Source organism: Watersipora subatra, chromosome 1 (genome assembly GCF_963576615.1).
Source record: "Watersipora subatra chromosome 1, tzWatSuba1.1, whole genome shotgun sequence".
Lineage (NCBI taxonomy): Eukaryota > Metazoa > Bryozoa > Gymnolaemata > Cheilostomatida > Watersiporidae > Watersipora > Watersipora subatra.
Genome location: NC_088708.1, coordinates 57,821,896 through 57,847,837, shown reverse-complemented (window position 1 = coordinate 57,847,837; position 25,942 = coordinate 57,821,896). Strand labels below are relative to the sequence as shown.

Sequence of the window (25,942 nt, the reverse complement as noted above, 5' to 3'; positions counted from 1 at the left end):
CTGCCCTACAGTGACAAAACAGTCATACCGTGAGAACAGTTGTTATGAGCTCGCAACTGGACGGTTCTCTTGCGGAAAATCCCACGAATTATAACATATCTGACACTTACCGTTTTAATATTAATAATATTTCAACGTAAAATAGCTATTTTGAATTGTTCATGAAATAAGTAAGTGAAAATAAAAAATATAATTGTAAAGACGCCAATATGCTGAATTCGTAATTTTAGAATTTGAACGTACACAGCTTCTAAAGCGACTTGTACGAGTGTATCCTTGTTCATTATCCTAAATCGGTCTATGCCTATTCATGTCATGGTTCCAAATGTTGGGGTCAAAGTAACTTATGTTTGCTAGCTTATAACATGACTGTATTTCTACTAATCTAAAAGCGCTGAGTGTCTAATGAGACCAATGTTATTCATGCCATAGACATTTTCATTGCAACCAACTTGAGCTTTATTTTCTTGAAAGTGCTGTTTTGAGAGCTATACTTTGCATAATCAATTGAGTTTGTCATCTAATCATTTTTGTTTTATGATGCGGCTTCCTACTTGTGCACGTTTCTGCTTCTGATTTAGTACTTTTTACCGCTATCAAATTGGATTTTGTGCAGATGTAAATGCGTTGTTGAGATCTAAAGTCTCAAATTATTCCTCGCTACATGTTGAAAAGGTTTAAATATCTTTAAAAGTGGCTGGGACCTTTGTATCATTTAGCCATTAGAAGGTTTTTGGAAGCTAAATTCACAGCTGTAGTGTTTTATACCCAAAAAGGAGGAATTTCCTATTAATGTTCAAAATCCATCATCATGTGTAGTCAACTACTACAGTGATTAATGCTTTGTAAAAAATTATATGGATAAATTTTATAAAGTTTATTTTAGAGTGCTTAAAATCTTAGCAGTTTATTGGCTGTCATCCTGTTAGTGTGCTGCTAGTTGGCTGGAAACCATTTATTGCATTACATTTATATTTTCTGGTATACCTTTGTTTTATTCTATTCATGGCACTTGCTGAAAATGAAGTTTTACAGACGCAAATTCCAAAGCTGCGTTTAAATCGATAGCAATTTGAATACTGTACTACTCAAATATTGGAAACAAATCCCCTTAGTAGTGATTCTAGTCAGCTTTTATTTGGTTTGGACAAATGCAAAAGTGATTTGAGATTTGGTTTAGGAGAAATAAACTGATTATGATTTAACAAACAAGTCAAATTGGTAATGAAAATTTTTCCAAGAAATCTTTTGGAAGATAATTTATTGGTTACAAAACAAAAGTATATGTTATCTTAAACAGTTCAGCTCTTGTGAAATCACCATCGATGGCAGTTCAGGTGATATGATGCTGGTGTTAAAACACTTAACTTAATGTTAGTTACCTTGCTTTGCCAATGATATTTTCAAGCCAAAAATGCTTTGCTCCCTAAAGTCAATCCCAAAACGGTCGACAGTAATGATATGACAATTATGTCTCTTAACTTGAATGTTGGATGTCCTTACCTTTTGCTAATTTGGACATTTCTGTTTTATGACAACTTTTTGATTGAGTTGCAATTTACTGCAACTTAGACTTGATGATAATAGTAATAAAGCTAGTCAGAATATGTGTAATCTTCATATAGTAAGGGCATTTAAATTATTATACTATTGCAATAATTTTTAGGGTTACTTATGTAGAACAGTAGAATCACATTATATCATATAATTCCTCATGCTGATAAAATATAATAGGATAAATACTAGCTAAGCTTGCTCTCAGAACATTTTCAATCCATGCAATGTCTGCTATTGTAGAAAAACCCTTTAGTTAAAATGAATTCATAGTGCATTCAAGGCAAACTTCTCTGTTTAGATTCGTTTTTCAAATTTCTCATTTCTAGATTGTAATGTCAACAAGTGGGTGATAAAATGAAAGTTTGAAATATGGCCAGTGACAATAATTTTGTTTATTCTTGATATTTTATGCCCTGCTTACTGTTATTCTCCAAATACATGAACTATACTGAACACCTCCATGAATACAATGCAAACAAAGTATTACTTCACTGGTCATCATTACCATTACATTGTACTTGTATGCAGTACATTATATAACATCATTGTTCAATATTTCCAAAGAAGGAAAATTATGGTGGCCTACCCTATCTTGTAGAACAACGGCTTTGCTTAGATGTTTTTCACTCAATAATTTGCCAAATATTTCCAAATCATTATTGAGGGATTTGGCATTTTATTTGTGCACAACAGGCGAGCGGTTTTATTTGTTAAATATCATTTGACACGAACAGGTGATTTGATTGTAACTAAATTGGTTTGTCACAGATTTGATTTTAAAAAAGTGATTTTAATACAGCTCTGGCTGTTACCTGATATTAGGCAGCTCAAGTAAGCAAGTCATGAAAAAGAATGACCCACCAAGAATGTTCATGAACTGGTACCGAATAGAGTTTAGATGAAGGAAGTTTTAATTATTTGCTAAAATCTTTAATGCAATCATAATGTTATTAAAAAGGCATTTTTGTGAGTTAAGGTAAACCTTTATAACTGAGATCTAAAATATTGTGAACCAAGGGAGCTTCAAACAATCATAGTTTTTAATTTAATTGTAATTAAAATTACATTCTGGCAAGTATTCTGTAGAACTGGAAACATATCAGGCCCCACATCTGTAGAGCAATGGATGGTGTAGAGACACCTGCTCCGATGCTACAGGGACCGGCATCGTTGCACTCACGTGAGCCTGGCGATCCTGATGACTCTAACGATGACTTTGTTGTCATTACTGACAGCGCTACAGTTAATGGCTATGATGAGGCTGTTGACTTATTTGGTAGCCTCTCGCAAGCCGATGCCGTTGCTCAAGTTAAAGACCTGATACAGCAGCGCGATGAGTTGCGAAGTATGTTTCTTAGATTTTATTGTTATTGATTATGGTAGTGTAATATACTATATAATGTTTAATCTATAATGATGTTTAATAATATATATAATTCAATGTAATAGCATATTAAGATAATAAAATATCAAGTATGGTTGAAGTATTTTTGAGGGAAGCTGTTAATGGAGTGCAAAGCACTGTAGTTAGTAGAATAGGTATCTAGGAGTTAGTCTAGAAGTTGGGAAACAAACTATTTAGAAGGTAGATAACTTCTCTATGAATGTAGAAAAGATAGACCATTTTATAAGTTCTAAATTAGAATTATTTTATAAAAACTTACAATAACGCAGACGTTTTTGCTTAGTAGTAGAAAAAGGTTTGTGTGATATGGTTTAAAGACCCATTGACAAACTTGATCTGCATATATAGCTTTATTTTAGTTCAAGCAATTTTTTTAGAAAACTTCGGGTACAATTGCTTGTCACGTCGAGCTTTGCAGTTTATATTTAACATTAGCATGATTTTGAATTGATTAATTGTGGAGCATCGTATAAACTTGTTAGAACAAGCTGAAGTTCAGCTGAACTTTAGCATTCCATGTAGGTGTATTGTAAGTTTCAATATCAGGGTCTAATAATAACGGGATAGTTGATGGTTGTAGATTGCAAGATCTAAAGCATCTCTGCTTTTGTGAATCGATGTCGCCATTTACCATGTTTACAATTTTATTCTGCGAGTGCTAAATTTGTCAGCTGCATCCTTGCATATTACAATAATTTGTGCCATGAGTTTATATTCGTGTATGTGAATATTCGTTATGAAATCTGCTAACATTTTTTTACAATGCGCAGGACACTTCACAGCCTGTACGAAGGACCTTGACTCTGTCACTATCGCACTCCAAGAACAGAAACTTCTAGAGAAACGGCTTTGTGATCAAGCCAAAGCTAAAATAGATGAGTTGAGTGAGGAGCTAGCACTGTATAAGGCTGAGGTATGGCTTCATCTAAATTTTTTCTGAAAATTCTTGAATGGCCTGATTAAAAATCAACCCACGAATTTCTGTTGTTCTCTCTATCCACTAATGATGCTTTATTTTTCGTAATGATATGAAAAATGAAGCCTATTCTTATAATATAACTAGCTATGCTATCTGGCATTGCCCAGGTATTGAAAATCAGCTTATAAACAATGAGAGGTAATGAGAGTTGCCTGCCACTTGCTATTAGCCTGGCACATTGTCAATGAACAATTTGAGTAAGCTTACTACACGACCGAAAGCAGTAGCCTAGTTGCTCCCATATAGCGATATATCTTGCCTAGCGAATCTATCAAGCTTGTGTGGCTTAGTTAGTAAGTGGTGGATTTGCGAATGGGAGGCTCTGAGATCAAATCTTCTGCTTTACGGAATCTTTATTTCAAGATTTTAATAGCTATAGCTGGAGGAACACATATACCAAAATTGAGAAATATTTATATTATTATCTATATAGATATAATTTGAGAAATATATAGATATAATTATTATATAAATAGAATATATATAAATGGAATAATATATATATTTCTATAGAAGTATATATATAGATAGAATTTGGAGAAATATATATGGATATAATTTGAGAAATATATATGGGTATAATTATCTATATGTATTTCTCAAAGTTTTTCATCATTGTATATGTCCAGCTATAGCTATATCAATTGTGGATTAATGAATCCGTATTGCGGAAGGGATTTGATCTTGGAACCTCTCGTTCACCAGTCCGATGCCCTACTAAGTTAGCTACACGAGCTTGATAGATTTTGTTAGGCAATATAAGTCGCTATATGAGAGCAAATGCTCTACTGCTTTAGGTCATGACACTGAGTGATTGCTTAACGTCACGAGAAGCTGGTAGCTCTTATTAGTAAGCTTACTCAAATTATCAATTGTCAATGTGCCAGGTTAATAGCAAGTGGCAGGCAACTCTCATTACGTCTCATTGTTTATAAGCTGAATTTTAACGCCCGGTAGCGCAGTGGTAGTATTACATATAAAGCATATTATATGTAATCTAATATAATATTTCATGTCCAATATGCCACACAAGTGGCATATTGGACATGAAACACATGCCACACAAGTGGCATATTGGACATGGAATCTTTAGGGATCTCTTTAAAACACACAACATTCTACAGGTGGCTGATCCTATCTTCAGACTTTATAATATGACAATCAGTTATTTGCGAGCTATTACTACAGTGATGTTTATAACATTTAGCTATGTTTATACCATCTAACTTTGTGCTCAGCATCTTGTTATGTGTATATTGTCTATTAATCTATGTACATAACTAATACATAGCTGTTTGCTAATGCCTGGCTATTTGCTTAACTTCGAGACATACTTAATATCTAGCTATATATCATCTAGCTATGTATACAATATCTAGTTGCGGTATGTGCGCAACATCTAGCTATTTACCAAATATCTAGCTTTCTTAAATATCGAGCGATGTACACAGCATCCTCATATGTACACAGCATTCTCATATGTACACAAAATCTAGCTATGTACACAACATTTAGATATGTGCACAGCATTTAGGGTTGTGCATAATTTTGAGCTAGATAATATCACATATTTTGTTTTGCCCTTCCAAATACGCTACATATATTCTAATTACAGAATGTGAGACTCACGAAGGATTTGTCTACACGTGCAGCTGTACCAGATAGGGTGACTACTGAACACTCACCCACGGCATCCTTGATGGACAGTACAGTCGTCCAACCCCAAGCTGCTGTAGAGAGTCCTACCGATGCTATTTTCAGCGGGGTTCCTATAGCAATGGATAACCATATTCCCAGCAACTTAATGAGAGAAAGTGAAGCTATGGCGCAGGTAAAGCTAATGACACAGTTGTTTTACAATACAAAGTGTCTGATGGTGTTCACTAATAAGGCAATTGCTATATTCTAGTTACACGGACAGCTTGTGCGGTTGCAAAAACACAATGAAGAGTTAGAAGACAAGATGAAGGATGTTCAAGAGAAAGCAGAAGCTCAAATAAAAAACTTTGAGGCCGAAAAAGACAAAGCTGTGCGACAAACAACGACCATGAGTACACACATATCTCGCTATCGCTCAGAAGGAGCTCAGCTCAAGGATCAACTGATTGATGCAAACGGAACTATTGATGACCTTAGAGAACGTTTGTCACAAGAAGAACTCCAACATCAGGCGGTGGTAAGTAGTTTTAATATTTTGTGCGCATTTTCAGTAGTTATTGATCATAGTTTTCATAGTTAGTCAATTGTACTAGCGAATCATACTAGTGAGTCGTACTAGTGAATCGTACTAGTGAATCATGCTAGTGAATCGTAATAATGAATCATACCGGTGAATCGCACTAGTGAATCGTACTAGCAAATCGTACTAGTGAGTCGCACTAGTGAGTCGCACTAGTGAGTCGCACTAGTGAGTCGCACTAGTGAGTCGTACTAGTGAGTCGTACTAGTGAGTCGTACTAGTGAGTCGTACTAGTAAGTCGAACTAATGAGTCGAACTAGAGAGTCGTAAAAATGAAACGTACCAGTGAATCGTACTAGTGAGTCGTATTAGTGAGTCGTACTATTGAGTCATACTAGTGGGTCATACTAGTGAGTTGTATGAGTGAAACGTACTGGTGAGTCGTACTACTGAGTCGTACTAGTGAGTCGTACTATTGAGTCATACTAGTGAGTCGTACTATTGAGTCATACTAGTGGGTCGTACTAGTGAGTTGTACGAGTGAAACGTACTGGTGAGTCGTATTAGTGAGTCATACTATTGAGTCATACTAGTGAGCCATACTAGTGAGTCATACTAGTGAGTCGTACTAGTTTGTATAAGTTAGCTTGTTGAACTGCTGGATGAACAGAAACATACAGTTTCAAAACTTATTGCAGCCATAATTAAAGTTGGAATGTTTCATATCATTGTAGCTTTTTTAAATTACTAGTTCTCATATTTATTTTATGCAAATGCTAATAATCATCTTTGCTGTATTTTTGCTTCACACCTACCACTTATTTGCTTTCTGCTGTCTTGTTAACGCTATTTGGTTTAGATGACAAACAATAGAGGGCTAGGATCTGTTTGTGATGCTCTGATCTGTTAAATAAGTTTTCATCTGGTTTTATTCTTATAGAAAGCTGACTATGACCAGCTGATCACGGAGAATGATGAAATGGTATGTCGGGTGGTAACAAAACATGCATTCCTTCGTGCAATGATCTTTTTTTCAAGTTTTTCTGAGTCATATCTATGGGCAGTATCGCCTTTGAAAAAGTAGTGTAGTGAAGTATAAATTTGTATTAACTACTGCAGATTACTCTTCTGGGTGTGAACAGTGCAATCATTTTTCATTTATAACACGATTAAAGACTCTTGTTTTTGTTTTCTCATCAGCCTGAAATCATCTATTGACTTTTTAAGATGGCGGAAATACTTTGACATCAATTGCCAATGCGACTTTTTTTACATTGTTACTATATATAGATATGTGTGCTATTAAAATGCATTTCTTGACTACTAAGCTTTTTATGTACTACTATTAATCGTATTTTGTAGACTCGATCTATATTAACGTAAGTATGGTATCTACTGTTAGTTGCACTTGCTATATTTGCTTGTTTGGTTATGAAACTTTTCTTGCATCACGTTTATCACTCTGTTTTTCTCTTGAATCAGCAAAGGCTTGTCGACTGATGACATCCCTTAACAGGGTTTACGTGTTGCAAGTTCAATGTATTTGCTAAAACGGGTGCTTGAATTTGGTGTTAGATTTATAAACTTTCCCGTATCTCGTCTAAAGAAGACTGGCGTTATGTAACTGAAGATAAAAGCTAACAAGTTGCAGGAAATGTGTTGATTATTTAGAGCATCTTGTACTAATCATTTGTCTATGTTTAGGCCTTTGAGGAAGAAAGTAGCTGACCTTGAGAGTGACCTTAAGTAAGTAGATTTTCATGAGAAATGAGAACATGAGAACTGTGAGTAAGAGAGCTTGGCTTCAAATGCATAATATTGAAGTAAAGAATGATTGCTGCCAGTTGTTTAGGATTATTAAGACACTCTACTATTGAGCATAAAAACTATTTTTCAGTTTTTAATGCTTGTATTTGTGTGTGCGTTTCTATGAGAAATTAATATATCTGTTGGTGTTGTTAGATGAGATGATGTAGCGAATTTCATACTTCCATGTTGACTCAGATGGTTATCAGTGCACTCTGCAAACAACTAATACATGTGTGTGCGTGCGTGTGTGCGTGCGTGTGTGTGTTTGAGAGTAATACTAACAACAATCATTTGCCTCACAAACAGGAGTCATACTTTTGCTCGTGACCGTCGATGTATTCCCTGGCACTAAACGATTGCCTTTAATAATTGTCTTCACTTGATTATTAGCTCAAATAATTAATAAAATATTGGGATATAATAAAAAACAAAAGGCTTTTTCAATTTCAAATTTGATAAGAATTTTATAATGTAAATGATCAGTTGTAATTTGAAATACAAATCTGAGAGTACTAACATAATCCATCTGTAATATTTCGTAATGGAACATCATACAGTTAACTCATTCTATGGTTATTTGAGTATGCATATATAGCATCGTAGGGCTGTATATACAGCAACAACAACAGCACTGAATAACACCTTAACTATCGGTAAAAATGTGTTGTTCATATTGTAACTATTGAGCACACCCAAATTTGTACGTATGATATCATCGTTTCTGTCATTAGCCTCATATTATCTTTGGATAAAACAAGCATATCAGCTGATGATGATCAGCTGATCATCATTAATTTGAGATGCTCATCTTGAAATGTTAATGGCTCTAACTTGCAACCGGTAGTCATCATAAGTATTATGCCGTTTAAACTTTTTCTTGTAGATTTTCACAACGCTAACATTAAGAAATGCTTTAAAAAAGTAAAAAGAGGCAGTTTATTTAAGATAAAAAAGCTATCGCAAAACTATGCTTTTGACAAGTCAATTTCTACAACTAAATGACTGTATTATGTTATTTTATGTGGTCCAGAATTGTTCCAGTTTACACTAGTTTATTAGCTAGCTTTGTTGATTAAATGTAATTGTTTACTTGTACAGAATCGCACAGAGAAGTTATGAAGATGTTGAAATGAGGCGACGGTACGTTTTTCTCTTTCGTACATTTTCTTTTTTAGTACAGTTTAAATTTAATGTTTTTAGTTTGGTTAGGAAATATATGCTCTCATTTCTTTAGTTTAGGCCCTTAGACTTGAGATTGGTTGGGCATATAAACAATAAGTGACAACAATTTGGTTATAGCTAATACTCGCTGTTCAGTGAATAAACTGCTTGACCTAGTTTATCAACCTGGACCTTTGTTGACTACTAGAAACAAATTACATACATTATTGATGCGGTGCTTTGAACATGGGCACATTCATTACTGTGTGGTCATCTTGTCTCCATGTAGTTCGTAATCAGTATGCATGATGTTGTCGGCGCCTTACACCACCTGTTTCGATGTGTCACTTCAGCAGCCACATTTAGATTGTTTAGATGTATGTCGATTATTCAATCAATTAAAATTTTTTTATTCAGTTCAAGTTGAAATGCTCATGTTTAGCTGTCTATGTTTACAATCTATAAACGAATAAATGGGTACATTGCAGAGGCCTGGAGGAGAGCTGCGCCGCGCTACAAAGGTACACTCATTTTCTATTTCATATAGTCTGGATCTGCTGCCGTTTTGGTGGCTGCCATTTTGTTTCAAAAAAACGAGTTCATAAGTTTTGAAATATCCACTCTTAATAATTTAATAGAATTAAATGCTACACTATATGGTTATCAGTTTTCAGACTCTTCAGTAAACTTGGTGTGCTCAGGTCATTTGTACAGAGTATTGTCTTGTTTAAGAAGTGGTGAAAATTGAAAGTTTTACTGTCATCTTCAGCAAATTATGAATATGTGAAAATTTTATTATGAGCTTTTTTAAACCTGAACTATGTTAGGGTAATTCCAATGCATGTGTTTTTTTCAGTGACTGTCACAAGAAAATTGACATGATTGGCCAAGTTAAGATGTAAGTTTTCCTGCTGCTTCACACTTGCACACTTGTTTTATTTCAGTCAAATTTGAAACTTTTGAAGTTTTGAAACGTTTGAAAAGTTTTGAACTTCAAATGAGTTTTATTCAACATTCAAGTATAATTTATTGACACATTGTGTTATGCAGAGAAGGACAACGAGAATATCAGAAATTAGAAGCCAAGTACAAGTAAGTTGTCCTCTCCTACATTCTAGTATTTCTTGATTGTTTGATTATGTAACAAATATTGTTCTTTATGAAACATAAAATATTTTATGTGCTTTTTAGGGAGCTAGAAGAAATTTCAGACTCACGACAAAGGTAGGCCTTTAATTGATATTCAATCAGTGCCTGTAGTCAGAAATGTTTTTTTGAGACTGGCAAGTTTTTGACAAACCAGCCAAGTTGTTACAATTTATATCAATTATAAGTATGCTATAACTACATAAGTTGCAAACAAAATCCAAAATAAAAAATTTTATTTCATCACTTTGGTCAAGCTTCAGAGAGAAAAATGAGATGGTGTTGTACATCTTATTTTCTGTTTATTGTTAGACCAGTTTAAATAAAGTAATCTTTAATTTAATAGCATAGCTGCTTAAAAACACAAACTGATCTCAATGCATTTAGTGCAGTTTGAGCAAGCAGTAGGAAACAACTTCTAAAAGAATAGCAAGCGCATGCAACTTTATGAAAATCTGTTCGCCATTTTGTAACTACCCAAGAGTTAGTGCGATGTCAATAAAAACCAAATAGCAGTAGTTATAAATCAGTTGTTAGTGTCTATTCAGCGAGAATAAAATTATAAAGAAGACAATTCCAGACAAAATTGGATGTTTTAATTTTTCACTCCATTCAGCCTTATGATTGGTAGTGACAACTTCCTTTTTATCAATGACAACCTGTAATAAAAAGATATTCTGATCAAGTTTCATGATTTGGTTTGACTACGAATATCCATGAAGCATAGTTAGCAAAAGCATGAATTTTAATCTCTGAGTTTCCACATAATGTTGTTTGAGTATCAACATTGAAAAAGTAGAAACTTAGTGATTAACATTCACGCTTTTACTAACTTCTTTTTCGATGTTTCCTTTGTTATATATTCTCCGCCAGTCTTGTTATCAGTCTTTGGGGTAACTGGAATAGCATGTCATGTTCTTTTCATAACCATGTGCTGGCAGGTAATTGCTACTAATTTCTCCTGTTTTAAAACATCCTTTTTAGAGGAAAACAGTAAAACGTAATATTCATGATTAAAACTAAAACAAAATCATTTTAATTAATAGTATGTTGTTATTATCTTTGATACAATCTAATTATTATTCTTTGTTTTGAATGTGAAAGTTGGATTAGTTACATCTCAACTTCAGCTATACTATATAGACTAGGTGAATGCCCGGATAATAAAAATGTTTTTTGCGCAGAAAACCTATTTTTATTTAACATAAATTATGCAATATTTACTATTCCAACTTTTAAATTTACCTAATTTTAAACTTTTTAACTTGTCACGAGAAAAGTGTTTTTATGCAGTTCAAATAAATTAAGAGAGCAAATAAAGAATGAGTACATGGAAGTCTGTATATAAAAAAGGTTACTGTTGCAGTAGGAGCTAGTTGTTTCAGAGTTTTGATGGACAATACTGGTACCTCTCGATACTGGTCCAAACTTAAAAATGAGATATCGGTCACTCTTTGTCTGATACTTTGTCTGACTGAGCAGAGAGAGAATGTAGAGGCAATTCCTCCTCCAGATAATACAATTGTCCAAGTGATAGGCATTTAGCTTTTACAGATTCACTGAAAACGGAAATATGTGTGTAATGACCCCTTTTAAATTGAAACGGCACATTTGACAATTACAAATAATAAAATATGTGATGGTAAAAACATTATCTTTGAAAAAACAACAAACCCAAAAAAGTAATACTAATTATTAATAAAATGTGCACATTTGACGTGTGCAGCCGTGAAAAGGATTTACGGTAAATGGTAAGAGCGAAGGGAATGATAAGAATGGCTGAGCTTTGTGGTTACGTGTAAATAGACTTGTGATTTGAATGTCACGAGTTCAAATCTATCACAAAGGTGATTTTTCGTTGCTAAAACTCGCTATACGTGGACAGACGTACGCCAGCCAGACAAGCATTAAGATTTATATATAAAAATGAAACTTATAACAATGGTATTAGAATTAGTGATAAAACAGTTTAAATTGTCTCATAATGACCACAATTTTTCAATATTTATTGGTAATTTTTTTGATACCTCTTTAAATTGTCTAGTACACCAGTAAGTTGCGTAATCACTTCTATATTCGTGAGAGTCACGAATAAAAAAGTGATTTACTGGTGTATCGAAAAATGCTTGCAACATAAATATAGCCATCAAAGGATTAGCCCGCTACATTATAACCTTAGAAGTATTTGTAAACAAATAATGTTCAATAGTTACCAGTGTACAAAGATTTTAATTTGGGTAACTGACTTGTTGAGCATAAGTGATAGGCTCAGTTTGTTGAAGCAGTCATTATTTTTATACATGTATGTAGTGTGTGATGGCTTCATGCCATGAAACATTCTGAAGCTTTGCTCAGATGTTCTATTGACAAAGTTATAACTTTGAGCTAATCTTCAACTGCTATATACGTAGTCTCAGGTAGGAGATGACTAAAGTTTAACTGTAAAGTATGAAGCCTATTACAATACTTCATTGTTTTTTTTGTTTAAATACAAACCAGTGCGTAATTCATCTTGCTCAAGAAAGTAAACGGTATATATTTAAGTTGGCAGCTTGATTACGTTAATCAGACATTCGCGTATAACAGAGAAGTCGCAATAGTGTTGAAACTAGTAATTTTCTATTGATATGTCAGGGTGGTTTACATCACACAGCTTGAACAGAGTAAGAAAAATCTTCCACATTATTTTAGCTGTGTTTACTCTCGAAACAGACGTATTTGTGTCATTCTTTTTTGAGTAGTTTATTTATTGCATATGTCTATGCTTATCAGGGTTAGACAGAATCACATGCGTTTTCTAACCTTTTTCAATTTACTTATAGGCATAAGTTTATCTTCTAACCTCAGGTCTTACGGTGAAAACAGTAGCGTATGCCATGAAATAGTTGTCAGACATGCAACATTTCATCATGTTCATCATCAATCCACGAATACTCATGTAGGAGACATTTCCAAATTTAACACTGTACCTCACTTGACCAACATTTTATACTCGATTTTTGATGTTGCAGACTTGCATAAGTCTGAAGTGTGATTGTTCCTGCTTTTTTATGATTGACTGTTTCTAATTGTGAAGAAACAAAAGGTAACCGAAAAGCAATTGAAACAAAAAGATAGTAGAAACTCTAGTAGGTTATGCGGGATGGCTAGCTCACAACATTGTACTAGCTCACAACACTGTACTAGCTCACAACATTGTACTAGCTCACAACATTGTACTAGCTCACAACACTGTACTAGCTCACAACATTGTACTAGCTCACAACATTGTACTAGCTCACAACACTGTACTAGCTCACAACACTGTACTAGCTCACAACATTGTACTAGCTCACAACATTGTACTAGCTCACAACATTGTACTAGCTCACAACACTGTACTAGCTCACAACATTGTGCTAGCTCACAACACTGTACTAGCTCACAACATTGTACTAGCTCACAACATTGTACTAGCTCACAACATTGTACTAGCTCACAACATTGTACTAGCTCACATCATTGTACTAGCTCACAACATTGTACTAGCTCACAACATTGTACTAGCTCACAACATTGTACTAGCTCACAGCACTGTACTAGCTCGCAACACTGTACTAGCTCGCAACATTGTACTAGCTCACAACATTGTACTAGCTCACAACATTGTACTAGCTCACAACACAGTACTAGCTCACATCATTGTACTAGCTCACAACACTGTACTAGCTCACAACACTGTACTAGCTCACAACATTGTACTAGCTCACAACATTGTACTAGCTCACAACACTGTACTAGCTCACAACATTGTGCTAGCTCACAACACAGTACTAGCTCACATCATTGTACTAGCTCACAACACTGTACTAGCTCACAACACTGTACTAGCTCACAACATTGTACTAGCTCACAACATTGTACTAGCTCACAACATTGTACTAGCTCACAACACAGTACTAGCTCACATCATTGTACTAGCTCACAACACTGTACTAGCTCACAACACTGTACTAGCTCACAACATTGTACTAGCTCACAACATTGTACTAGCTCACAACATTGTACTAGCTCACAACACTGTACTAGCTCACAACATTGTGCTAGCTCACAACACTGTACTAGCTCACAACATTGTACTAGCTCACAACATTGTACTAGCTCACAGCACTGTACTAGCTCACACATTGTACTAGCTCATCGAATAGAAGCTATTAAAACGCCTTTAAATACAGCTAATGGTAGGACAGAGTAATTGTGATCTGATCGTGTATTGTCCCCTCATGCTGCTGAATGTAGTCATCTTAGAGGCAGTTCTTCTCACCTTGGTTAGGCTTGAGCTGTCACTTGAATGATATACTGTTGTAGCGAGTGTGAGAGGAAGGCTGAGATGATAGAACATCTACGCAAGTGAGTGTTATACCTGCTGAAATATCAAGCATTACTATGTTATATTGCGTTATATCATTCATGTATATTGTGAATAATGGTTAAACTAGAAGGATAAATTAAATTACCGTAACAGTTAAATATACAAGAGTAATATAACTAATAGTTATGTATAAGTTTTGTTAATTCTGAATCATTTTATTTTATATTGTGACTCATTGTATCTCAGTGGTATGCATAAACCTTATTATAATTACTGCATGTATGGTGTTCATACTTCAGAGAGAAGAACAATGCAGAGTACAGATTCGAAGAAGTTCGAGTGTAAGTTACTCTTTCAGTTAGTCAGTCAAACAGTTTATCAGTCAGTCAGTCAAACAATTGATCAGTCAGTCAAAGAGTCAGTCAGTTAGTCAAATGGTCAGATAGTCACCCGGTTAGTCAGTCATACAATCAGTGTTTCAGTTAGGTCCTGTCCAGAGGTGACAATTTATTTCATATGTTTTTGCTGATTAAAGGTTATGCAAGCAACTTACTGATTAGTATAACTGATGAACATGAAATTCCAGCATTTCATTGGTGCACCATGAGGTAATGCAAGCTGCGGATGAAGATTTGTATGATTTGTTGCATCAGCAGAAACCATTTAAATAGAATTATATCAATGTAAAATTAAACTTGAAAAAGGCAGACGTAGCTGCCTTGCATGAATTTACCTTGACCTTGCCCAATACGGTACGTTTGCTCAACTATCGTCAAGCTTCATGACAGCGCAGATACTTTGAATATTTAGTTTCTAAATGCTGTCTGATGGCTTTGCAAAAACCTCTGACACTATTCTGGGAACCAATCCCTGTCAGTTTTTACACATATCTGACACATTTTCTTCTACGGTGGTAAATTCTGTTGCAGAGATAAAAGGAAGGCTGAGGACCTTATAGCTGTGCTGAGATCGTAAGTGTTTAGTATAGCAATGATTATGAATTATTTGTGTAATAGTTGAGTAAAGCAGCATGCATAAACTCATGTAGGCGTTGCACTAGGTAAGTACTATGTCTGTATGTAGGACCTGTATACATCTAAAGCTGTTTTAAGGTCTGGAAGCATTATAAGCGTTGATTTACCGTAAAACCTCTAATAGTCTAATTGAACGCTACAGTGTTCCATTTTTCAATCCTTCTATAGTGGCAGTCAATTAAAGGTGGCATTCAAATAGAGGCTGACATTGTATTTTTCAAGTAGCTTGTCGAATTTCTGGAAGTTAAATATAGCCCTTTTATGGGTGAAGCAAATTTGACCTAAATTTTGCCCTCTTTTTCCGGTGGAGCAGTAATAAACCTTTTGAATGCAATAAATCTGCTAACTTATCTCCAACTTGTCAAAGATCTCTTAATAAATATGCATTGAGAAACTGAGAAGTATCTCTACCAGCTGATATCTATTGCTTGCAATTAACCTATGATGATATTATAGCCTGTGTCCTGCTTTGCAATTTGTTCGAGCTTTCAATTTTTATTTCATTCCAAATTTGTAGACATATTTTGATTTTATATCTATATTTAACGATGTTGCATAAAAGTTCATTGCACCCATTGATATGTTTGCTACAGTTTGCAACCAAAACTAGCTATTTATGTGCAATAGAGGAGTAGTTACGAGCATCAATCAATTGTAGGATCAGATTACTGCAATGATGCTATCAAATAGTATGCTATAAATCTGTAAATTTATAAGTTATATAATGATACTCTATCAAATGCTATAAATCTATATTTATGAGCAAGTGACATAAACACACCATACTTATATTACATGTAGAAACAAAAATTAACGTTTTTAAAACAAAAATATTTGCATCGTTTGCTTGGATAGCTATATTCTGATTGTTGCTTTCAATGAAACGTACATCTTCTGTCTGTTCAATACCTTCAAAGATGCCTTCTGACTACAACTCTTTTTCTGCACTGCTGAGCGAGTCGATATTAGTGTCCAAACAATTTCTTGGCTGAGCAAATACAACGCATAAAAGTTTTGCTTGCTAAACATAACATTTGGCCTAAAACTAATTGTTCATCTACCATTGTAAATGTAAATCATTTTTATATACATGTACTTCGAAGTATCAAGACCGTGTTAAACAAGGGGATTATTATTAGCCTGAGACAGTACTTATTTCTATAGTGTTGCTTTCAAAGTTTTAACGAAAAAAAGTAAAAATCTTCAGAGTTGGACAACGAGAGAATGGATTGTTATTTATGTAAATGATTCATTATTAATACGATTTTGTGGTTACTTTTCTACTGATCACTTGGTTCATGAAGATCAAAAATTGTCAAAGTGGTGGTCAAATATAGGTGGCGTTCAAATAGAGATGGCATTCAATTAAAGGTTTTACGGTATATTTATCGTTGGTGGTCAAATATAGGTATATATATATATATATATATATATATACAATAGATGCTTAGTGTAGATATATGCAATAGATGCCTAGGGTAGATATATATATGCAATAGATGCCTAGGGTAGATATATGTACAATAGATGCCTCGGGTAGATATATATACAATAGATGTTTAGGGTAGATATATATACAATAGATGCTTAGGGTAGATATATACAATAGATGCCTAGATCAGATACGGTATATAAAAATAGACATGCGCGATAGATATATAGAGTAGATCTACGCAATCAACAGTACATGTCAAAGGTAGACCTCCACAATAATAATGTACAGTAATTAAGCAGGAGCTCTGTGTGAGTGGTGCATTAGTTAGCTGGACTCTTTGTTAATATATTCACACCTTAACATTTACTACTATTAACTGGTACCAGTGAGTATGATGGTTATAGTTTCTCTAACAATTTTTCTAGAAGTATCAAAGAGTCAGCTAACAGGCTCTCAGTAATGGCTAACCTACAGACAGAAAATCGTGGGCTCAAGCAGGCGAACTCGGACTATTTACGAAAAATTGACGAGTTGCAACAGAAGCTCGAGGAGTTCAATCGGAATGTTGGAGATGAGGTGCCAGATCTTATTCGGAAAAGAGATGAAATAAAAAGCAAGCTCAAAACCGAACAAGCTACGTCGGACAAACTGAGAGATGAGGTAATCATTGATTTATCATAAGAGCTCCATCATTTGCAATTGATAGGTACTCTTTATACAACATGTTGTGGCTATGCTAGAGCAGTTATCAACGTCTAAAGTTATTTACAGCGTATAGTTAGTTACAGAGTGTAGTTAGTTACAGCGTGTAGTTAGTTACAGCGTGTTGTTAGTTACAGTGTTTAGTTAGTTACAGCGTGTAGTTAGTTACAGCGTCTAGTTAGTTACAGAGTGTGGTTAGTTACAGCGTTTAGTTAGTTACAGCGTCTAGTTAGTTACAGCATGTTGTTAGTTACAGTGTTTAGTTAGTTACAGCGTTTAGTTAGTTACAGAGTGTAGTTAGTTACAGCGTGTAGTTAGTTACAGCGTGTAGTTAGTTACAACGTGTGGTTAGTTGCAGCGTGTAGTTAGTTACAGCGTGTGGTTAGTTACAGAGTGTAGTTAGTTACAGCGTTTAGTTAGTTACAACGTGTGGTTAGTTGCAGCGTGTAGTTAGTTACAGCGTGTGGTTAGTTACAGAGTGTAGTTAGTTACAGCGTTTAGTTAGTTACAACGTGTAGTTAGTTACAGCGTGTAGTTAGTTGCAGCGTTTAGTTAGTTACAACGTGTGGTTAGTTGCAGCGTGTAGTTAGTTACAGCGTGTAGTTAGTTACAGAGTGTAGTTAGTTACAGCGTTTAGTTAGTTACAACGTGTGGTTAGTTGCAGCGTGTAGTTAGTTACAGCGTGTGGTTAGTTACAGAGTGTAGTTAGTTACAGCGTTTAGTTAGTTACAGCGTGTAGTTAGTTACAGCGTGTAGTTAGTTGCAGCGTGTAGTTAGTTACAGCGTTTAGTTAGTTACAGCGTGTAGTTAGTTACAGCGTGTAGTTAGTTACAGCGTGTAGTTAGTTGCAGCGTGTAGTTAGTTACAGCGTTTAGTTAGTTACAGAGTGTAGTTAGTTACAGCGTTTAGTTAGTTACAACGTGTGGTTAGTTGCAGCGTGTAGTTAGTTACAGCGTGTAGTTAGTTACAACGTGTAGTTAGTTACAGCGTGTAGTTAGTTGCAGCGTGTAGTTAGTTACAGTGTTTAGTTAGTTACAGCGTGTAGTTAGTTACAGCGTGTAGTTAGTTACAGCGTGTAGTTAGTTGCAGCGTGTAGTTAGTTACAGCGTGTAGTTAGTTACAACGTGTAGTTAGTTACAGCGTGTAGTTAGTTGCAGCGTGTAGTTAGTTACAGTGTTTAGTTAGTTACAGCGTGTAGTTAGTTACAGCGTGTAGTTAGTTACAGCGTGTAGTTAGTTGCAGCGTGTAGTTTGTTACAGCGTTTAGTTAGTTACAACGTGTAGTTAGTTACAGCATGTAGTTAGTTGCAGCGTGTAGTTAGTTACAGTGTTTAGTTAGTTACAGCGTGTAGTTAGTTGCAGCGTGTAGTTAGTTACAGCGTTTAGTTAGTTACAACGTGTAGTTAGTTACAGCGTGTAGTTAGTTGCAGCGTGTAGTTAGTTACAGTGTTTAGTTAGTTACAGCGTGTAGTTAGTTACAGCGTGTAGTTAGTTACAACGTGTGGTTAGTTGCAGCGTGTAGTTAGTTACAGCGTGTAGTTAGTTACAGCGTGTGGTTAGTTACAGCGTGTAGTTAGTTACAGCGTGTAGTTAGTTACAGCGTGTAGTTAGTTACAGCGTGTAGTTAGTTACAACGTGTGGTTAGTTGCAGCGTGTAGTTAGTTACAGCGTGTAGTTAGTTACAGCGTTTAGTTAGTTACAAGGTGTAGTTAGTTACAGCGTTTAGTTAGTTACAGAGTGTAGTTAGTTACAGCGTTTAGTTAGTTACAGCGTGTAGTTAGTTACAGCGTGTAGTTAGTTACAACGTGTAGTTAGTTGCAGCGTGTAGTTAGTTACAGCGTTTAGTTAGTTACAGAGTGTAGTTAGTTACAGCGTTTAGTTAGTTACAACGTGTGGTTAGTTGCAGCGTGTAGTTAGTTACAGCGTGTAGTTAGTTACAGCGTGTAGTTAGTTACAGCGTGTAGTTAGTTACAACGTGTGGTTAGTTGCAGCGTGTAGTTAGTTACAGCGTGTAGTTAGTTACAGCGTGTAGTTAGTTACAGCGTGTGGTTAGTTGCAGCGTGTAGTTAGTTACAGCGTGTAGTTAGTTACAGCGTGTAGTTAGTTACAGCGTGTAGTTAGTTACAGCGTGTAGTTAGTTACAGCGTGTAGTTAATTACAGCGTGTGGTCAGTTACAGCGTGTAGTTAGTTACAGCGTGTAGTTAGTTACAGTGTGTAGTTAGTTACAGCGTGTAGTTAGTTACAGCGTGTAGTTAGTTACAGCGTGTAGTTAGTTACAGCGTGTAGTTAGTTACAGTGTGTAGTTGGTTACAGTGTTTGCTGAGTGAAGCAGCTTGGTGGCCCTGTTTACATGTAAGAATAACAGTTTGGTTGCCTAGTCAAAAAGTTTGGTTCAAATTATGGCAGTGTGCCCTATTTGAGTTGAACAGATTGGTGTTTTATGCTGCGCTATCTTAGAAGTATTATGCTGCTCCTAAAATACTGTCTATTTTCACACAATGATTTCAATAGTTTTCTTTTCAGTAGCTTAAGTTACGGCCAAACTAAACCATTTATAATGTTTTGTAGCAAAGGGAGTTACAAGCAAAGCTTACTAAGGCTGAGACACAGGTTGTTCGCATGGAAAAGAAAAATGAGCAACAGAATAAGATTATTACAGAGTTGAAACAGAAAAAGGCCAACTTGGAAGGTCAGATCATTAAATTGAACAATGAGATTGGAGAACTCAATTCTCGCAATGTGACTGACGGACGAGGCGGCCCAGAAAATCCCTATGCTGCAACAACTCGTGCCACATATGGTAGGTTTATGTGGCTTGCTTTATATAAAGTGAGGCTGGGCTAAGAGCATCATTGCTTCATTTAACCTGCAAGAGCAACTTTTTTCAATCAATGGACCATTTGCAACAGCATAGAAGTGATCTTCACATACAAACAGAGCTGTGCCTGTCAAACAATAACATGAACACTCTATTTACAGTAAAACATGTATTTGAGTACCAAGGAGCTGGTTTTATGAACCCTTTTTTCCATAGTAGCGTTTTATTAAAAGTGGCGTTCAATTAAAGAGTGCCGCTATATTTTTCGACTAGCTCATCAGAATTTTGTAAGTATAAATTTAACCCGTTCACAGGCAAACCGTCGTTTATAGTTTGACCACTCCTTTGACCACTCCATAGCGACATCGGCCGACTTGCCGTCAGTTGCAGCATTTTTATTAAATTAGGTTTTCAGTTACATCAAAGTATGAGACCAAGTTAAATGATGAACTACTATTAGCTGTGTACAGTTATTAATTATTTCAATAGTGTCGCTCTTAAAGCTTTAAAAAAAAAGACAAGAAAGTTTTTGGAATTAGCTAGCAGATTTTGATACACCATAATAATGGCTGCTATTACATCATATGGTGTTTTTGAAGAGTATTCTCATCGTTCATCAAAATGCTTCAAAGTCGTCATGATACACTGTAAACCACATTACGGATGAATGTGCAATAGACGACTTCTCTACAAAGAGCCACCTATTTATCTTCATATATAAGTGAACGTTTTAGATCTACCTCTACTGTGGATAAGACTTTCTGATCTGAGTATGTAAAATATTTGAACTAGCAGCAAACCCGACATTTCTTCTATTTTTAATGGGGTAGCTCACAGGTGGATGTTTAAGAGTCTAGTTTTCAGGAACCAGATGCAGTTTTAAAACTAAATATTTGGCAGGCACGGAGCATATGCATGTGAAGTTTGATTAAAGTCACTCAAAAATGTAGAAATGCATAGCGTTTACGCGGAGTGGCAGACACACACACAAACATGCGATGCCAAAGTGTTATTTATTAATATACATAATCAGCCATTGGTCGACAACATAAACCACATGTCTTAACAAATAACAAAAGTAACTGCCTTATTAGCTGTTATTTGGCCGTCTCATTTGTCTGCCTCATCATGTCATGAAAACCTGTTTCTAACCAAGGTGAGCACATAATTTTCACCCTAAACAAATGGTCCACATATTCTCTTTATTCATACGATTTTTAAGAAACACTTCACTGTAGAAATCAATCTAATGGATTCTCTGCACTACTATCTTGGCTTCAGACTGTGATCGTTTGTGACTTTTATATATTTCATGGGACACTGTATACCACTTGTAAAGGCTTAGATGCATGAGAACTAGGCTGTTCCATTTTATACACTTTTTTAGCAGCTATGTAGATAAACCTCATGTAAGTTGATGTCCTTGAAGTGCATTCATTTGATAGCAATTTCTGGCATTTTTGAAAAAAAACTCCACTTTTTAAAATGTTGGAAAGATCATGCTACTGCAAGCGCAAAAGCATGATCAAATTGCCGCTATTCCCAAGTATCGACAGTTATTTATTAGCGACCAATAGGAGGTGCAGAATTGCTTGCGAGATCCATTCATTGCAGTCTAAATAGTATTGACCGTATTTGTTTTAATTCATCAAACTACACCGATCGTTTATTTAGCCAATACGGGTCGGTTGTTTGCCGCTAGTTTTAGCCAGACGCTCTACAATTTTGGGTTATTTACGTTCGGCGTGTCATTAGCTAGTATAGAATCGACGAAATGCTGAGCTAGTCGATTCAGTGTGAAATGTTTGTTAGTCAAATGGCATCTCAGCAATAACTTGACATTTCAGGGCTTTAGTCAATATCAGTAAATTTTCAAAACATTCTCAAGTTACTCTCAAGACTCCTCAATATGATACTGCGCAATCCGTGACCAAAAGATCCATGTTGTTGTGGTTGATTTTAAGGTTTCACTACTGGTGAACGCTTAGATGCATGTTCAACTGTATTTTAGCAGCTAATGTAGGTATTGCTATAGACGCCCGCCTTTACAGCACGCCAGCATCTATACAAATAGTATTTGTTGCAGAGGGTGTCTACCATGATCGCGATATAAAACCCATAGTGGAGGAGCCTGCTCAAATCGAACCGGTAAGTGCTAGACTAATCTTCAATTGACCAAATTGATGGTTGGTTTTTGTGATTACAGATCTCTTATTTGCTAATCCAAGTGCCAAATTTTTAGTTGCTCGAGGAAAGTGACGAAATCCTTACCTACACGTATGTGAATACAATGGCAGAGCTCTCGCCTCTCACCTCTCACTCATACAAACAATGTAGTGCAGAGTATAATAGCCTAACTGGCCCATTTTGTTTAAAAGTAGCAAAATGGTTAGATATTTGGTAGGCAAACGTCTCACCTAAAAATTAAAACTAAAAGCGAAAAATATGGAATAACTTTAGATTATTCTAGCAAAATTAATTTAAATTTTAAAATGTACATTTCAAATGGCTTGTCGAATTTTTGGAAGTTAAATTTAGCCCTTTTACGGCGAAGTGAATGTCTTCTGTATCTTGCCCTTTTTTTTGGTGGAGCAGTAATAAACCATTCTGATGCAGTAAATCTGCCAACTTACCTCCAACTTGTCAAAGATCTCTTAATAAATATGCATCGAGAAACTGAGAAATATCTCTACCAGTTAATATCTATTGCTTGCAATTAAGTTGTGAAGATATTATATCTTGTGTCCTGCTTTGCAATTTGTTCAAGCTTTCAATTTTTATTTCATTCCAAATTTGTAGACATATTTTGATTTTATATCTATATTTAACAGTGTTGTATAAAAGCTCATTGCACTAACTGATATGTTTGCTACAGTTTGCAGCCAAAACTAGCTTTTTATGTGCAATAGGATAGGAGTCACAAGGTCGATAAATTGTAGGATCAGATTAATGCAATGATGCTATAAAATAATATGCTATAAATCTGCAAATTTTGTAAGTTATATAATGATACTCTATCAAATGCTATAAATGTATGTTCATGAACAAGTGACATAAACACACATATTTGCATTGTTTGCTCAGATAGCTGCGTTCTGATTGTTGCTTTTGCTGGAACGAACATCTTCTAGTTGTCCAATACCTTCCACAGTATTTTCTGGCCTCAACTTTTTTTTTGCACTGCTGAACTTGCCGATATTAGCTTCCAAACAATTTCTTGGCAGAGCAATACCTTTACGCATTGCATTTAGCACAAATGCAACGCGTAAAAGCAGCGCATTGCAATGCGTACAACACCAAGTTAAAGTGTGTTGTACTGCATATCTCTATTACCACTTGTACCTCCAAGCCTATACTTCCATTCACACGGCTCAAAAGTTAAGGAACAACAAAAGCCTTTTCTAGTCAATTTTCAGTTTTTGCTTATAATTTGGTTGTTTGTGATAAGTCTTTTGCATATTTTTATATAGCTTTATAGTTTGTTTTAGTTTATCTATTGCTACGGGTATTTATGAAAAATTATCTGAAGTTTTGAAGCGGTGAACCGATTAAATGAATTACAGTGTGTTCTTATGAGAGCACTTGCTTCAACATGCAGCGGTTTATATATATGTATATATGTAATATATATAGTAATGTCACGCTTCTCTAGCTTAGTGCTCTATTACTAGAAGTAAGAGCTAAAATATAAAAGAAGTAAGAGATGACTAAAAATGAGTTTTTGTTACTAATCATTAGTATTAATTAGTTATTAATACATTACTTAGTTATTAATACATTTTAAGGGTTCAATGTACTGTCACCCTGCATATATGTAATATATATATATTTAATATATATATTATATGCATATGTAATATATATGTATATATATATGTAGTGTATATATATCTTAGAAAGAATCAACTTATTATGTAGAGATTTGACTGTAGCGGAGAAAGATAGCTTGTATTTTTACTATCAAACTCATAGTCAGCAGTTTCTGTCTCTCTGTTTTATTAGGGACCAAATGAGATTCATCCAGCAGGGCTCATCAAATGCGTGTTCGAGGGCTGCACGCAGAGTGGAGATTTGGAGTATATAACAAATCATATCAGCAGAGACCACACAGATTAGCCGTAAACATGTTATGTGTACTTATTAAGTCAATCCTCACCTATAAACGCCTTGTCAACTACGGCCCACCCTAGCGTGTCAAAAAAGGGTGCTGGGACAGATTTACCTTGGTATACCTAATTATTCTATACCTATATTCTATATCTATACATATCGGTCTAAAGGTCAGTGCACACTATCGCAAATCAACGTTTAGCTATGCGATGGACCGCAACGATCAGCTGTTTTTTGTCGTCACCAATGACAAGTGTAAACATGAGCAGTCTGTGACCGCTAACCAATAGAAATTACGAAATTACATTCCTGATATCGAAGACCTCTGGTTATTTTTGATTAATTTTTCACCAGCGTAGTTCTTCGCCATGCTTGCCAAATGGCATTGGTCTTCACAACTGTTCAAATTGGCTCCGATGCTGTCAACAAACAGCTAATCGAGATGCTAACAGTTGCGTTCATCAATGCTAAAGTTCAACACATTTAAAGTTCATCACATTGTCGCTAGCCATGATTACATTGGGCGCTTATCACAAAATGGCGCTATAGCAGCAAATCGTTGCAGTCCATCGCACAGCTAAACATTGCTTTGAGCGAGTGTGCACGGGCCTTAACCACAGCATTTTTGTACTACAGAAATTATGAAAAATAGTTGCTGATGGGACTTTATACAATGATGCCAAACTAAATAATTATGTTGCAAAAATTCTTTCTAGACCTTTTATGTTTCTGACACTTATTTGTGTGTGCCAAGTCTACAGTGATGCTTCAATCTATGCAACCTGTTTCTTCACAAGCACAGGTTAGCATAAAGATTTAAGCATGACTAGTTGGGCGTGTTTTTAAGTTCTGCCTGGCTATATGTGTCAGTGTTACTAGTTTTTCAATACAACTTACGCTGGTAAGGGTTATATGGCTACTATCATCTTTTAAACTAATATGTTCGCTATACAGATGATGGCAAAGACTGGTTATTTGTCTGACATTACAATGAAACTGCCAACACATTGTGTCATTGAGTCAGATGTACATGACAGTATATGGTTCAGTCAATCATGTTGATTTTATGTAGTCTATTTTCACAACAGTGCGACCAATGCTTTCGTAATACTTACTCTTTCTGCTATTATCATGCAGGTTTGAGTTAATAAATCTGTATTGTAGTTATTTACTGATTGCTGACAGATGCAATATCATCATGTAATGCACTACCTAAAGTCTCTGCTTACACAGGGATAAGATATGAGTGGTGGTCC

The 25,942-nt window shown here is 35.3% G+C and overlaps 1 protein-coding gene across 1 annotated transcript; it reads left to right on the top strand.

Moving 5' to 3' along the window:
* The first annotated feature begins 31 nt into the window (after nucleotides 1-31).
* Nucleotides 32-25,857, top strand: LOC137397923 (myosin-9-like). Its single transcript, XM_068083999.1, has 20 exons — nucleotides 32-170; nucleotides 2,644-2,902; nucleotides 3,733-3,875; nucleotides 5,557-5,772; nucleotides 5,851-6,117; nucleotides 7,061-7,102; nucleotides 7,483-7,499; nucleotides 7,825-7,866; nucleotides 9,028-9,069; nucleotides 9,579-9,611; nucleotides 9,947-9,988; nucleotides 10,141-10,182; nucleotides 10,282-10,314; nucleotides 14,584-14,625; nucleotides 14,887-14,928; nucleotides 15,517-15,558; nucleotides 17,482-17,716; nucleotides 20,327-20,558; nucleotides 22,663-22,724; nucleotides 24,579-25,857. Exons 2-20 carry the CDS (start codon nucleotides 2,680-2,682, stop codon nucleotides 24,690-24,692), a joined length of 1,911 nt encoding a protein of 636 aa, XP_067940100.1. The 5' UTR covers nucleotides 32-170; nucleotides 2,644-2,679; the 3' UTR covers nucleotides 24,693-25,857.
* Nucleotides 25,858-25,942: the final 85 nt, after the last annotated feature.

Coding starts and splice junctions, on each gene's coding strand:
- LOC137397923 (XM_068083999.1), top strand. CDS start 2,680: ATGGATGGTGTAGAGACACCTGCTCCGATGCTACAGGGACCGGCATCG. Junction 7,867..9,027: donor GACCTTGAGAGTGACCTTAA/GTAAGTAGATTT, acceptor TTACTTGTACAG/AATCGCACAGAGAAGTTATG. Junction 10,315..14,583: donor ATTTCAGACTCACGACAAAG/GTAGGCCTTTAA, acceptor ATACTGTTGTAG/CGAGTGTGAGAGGAAGGCTG.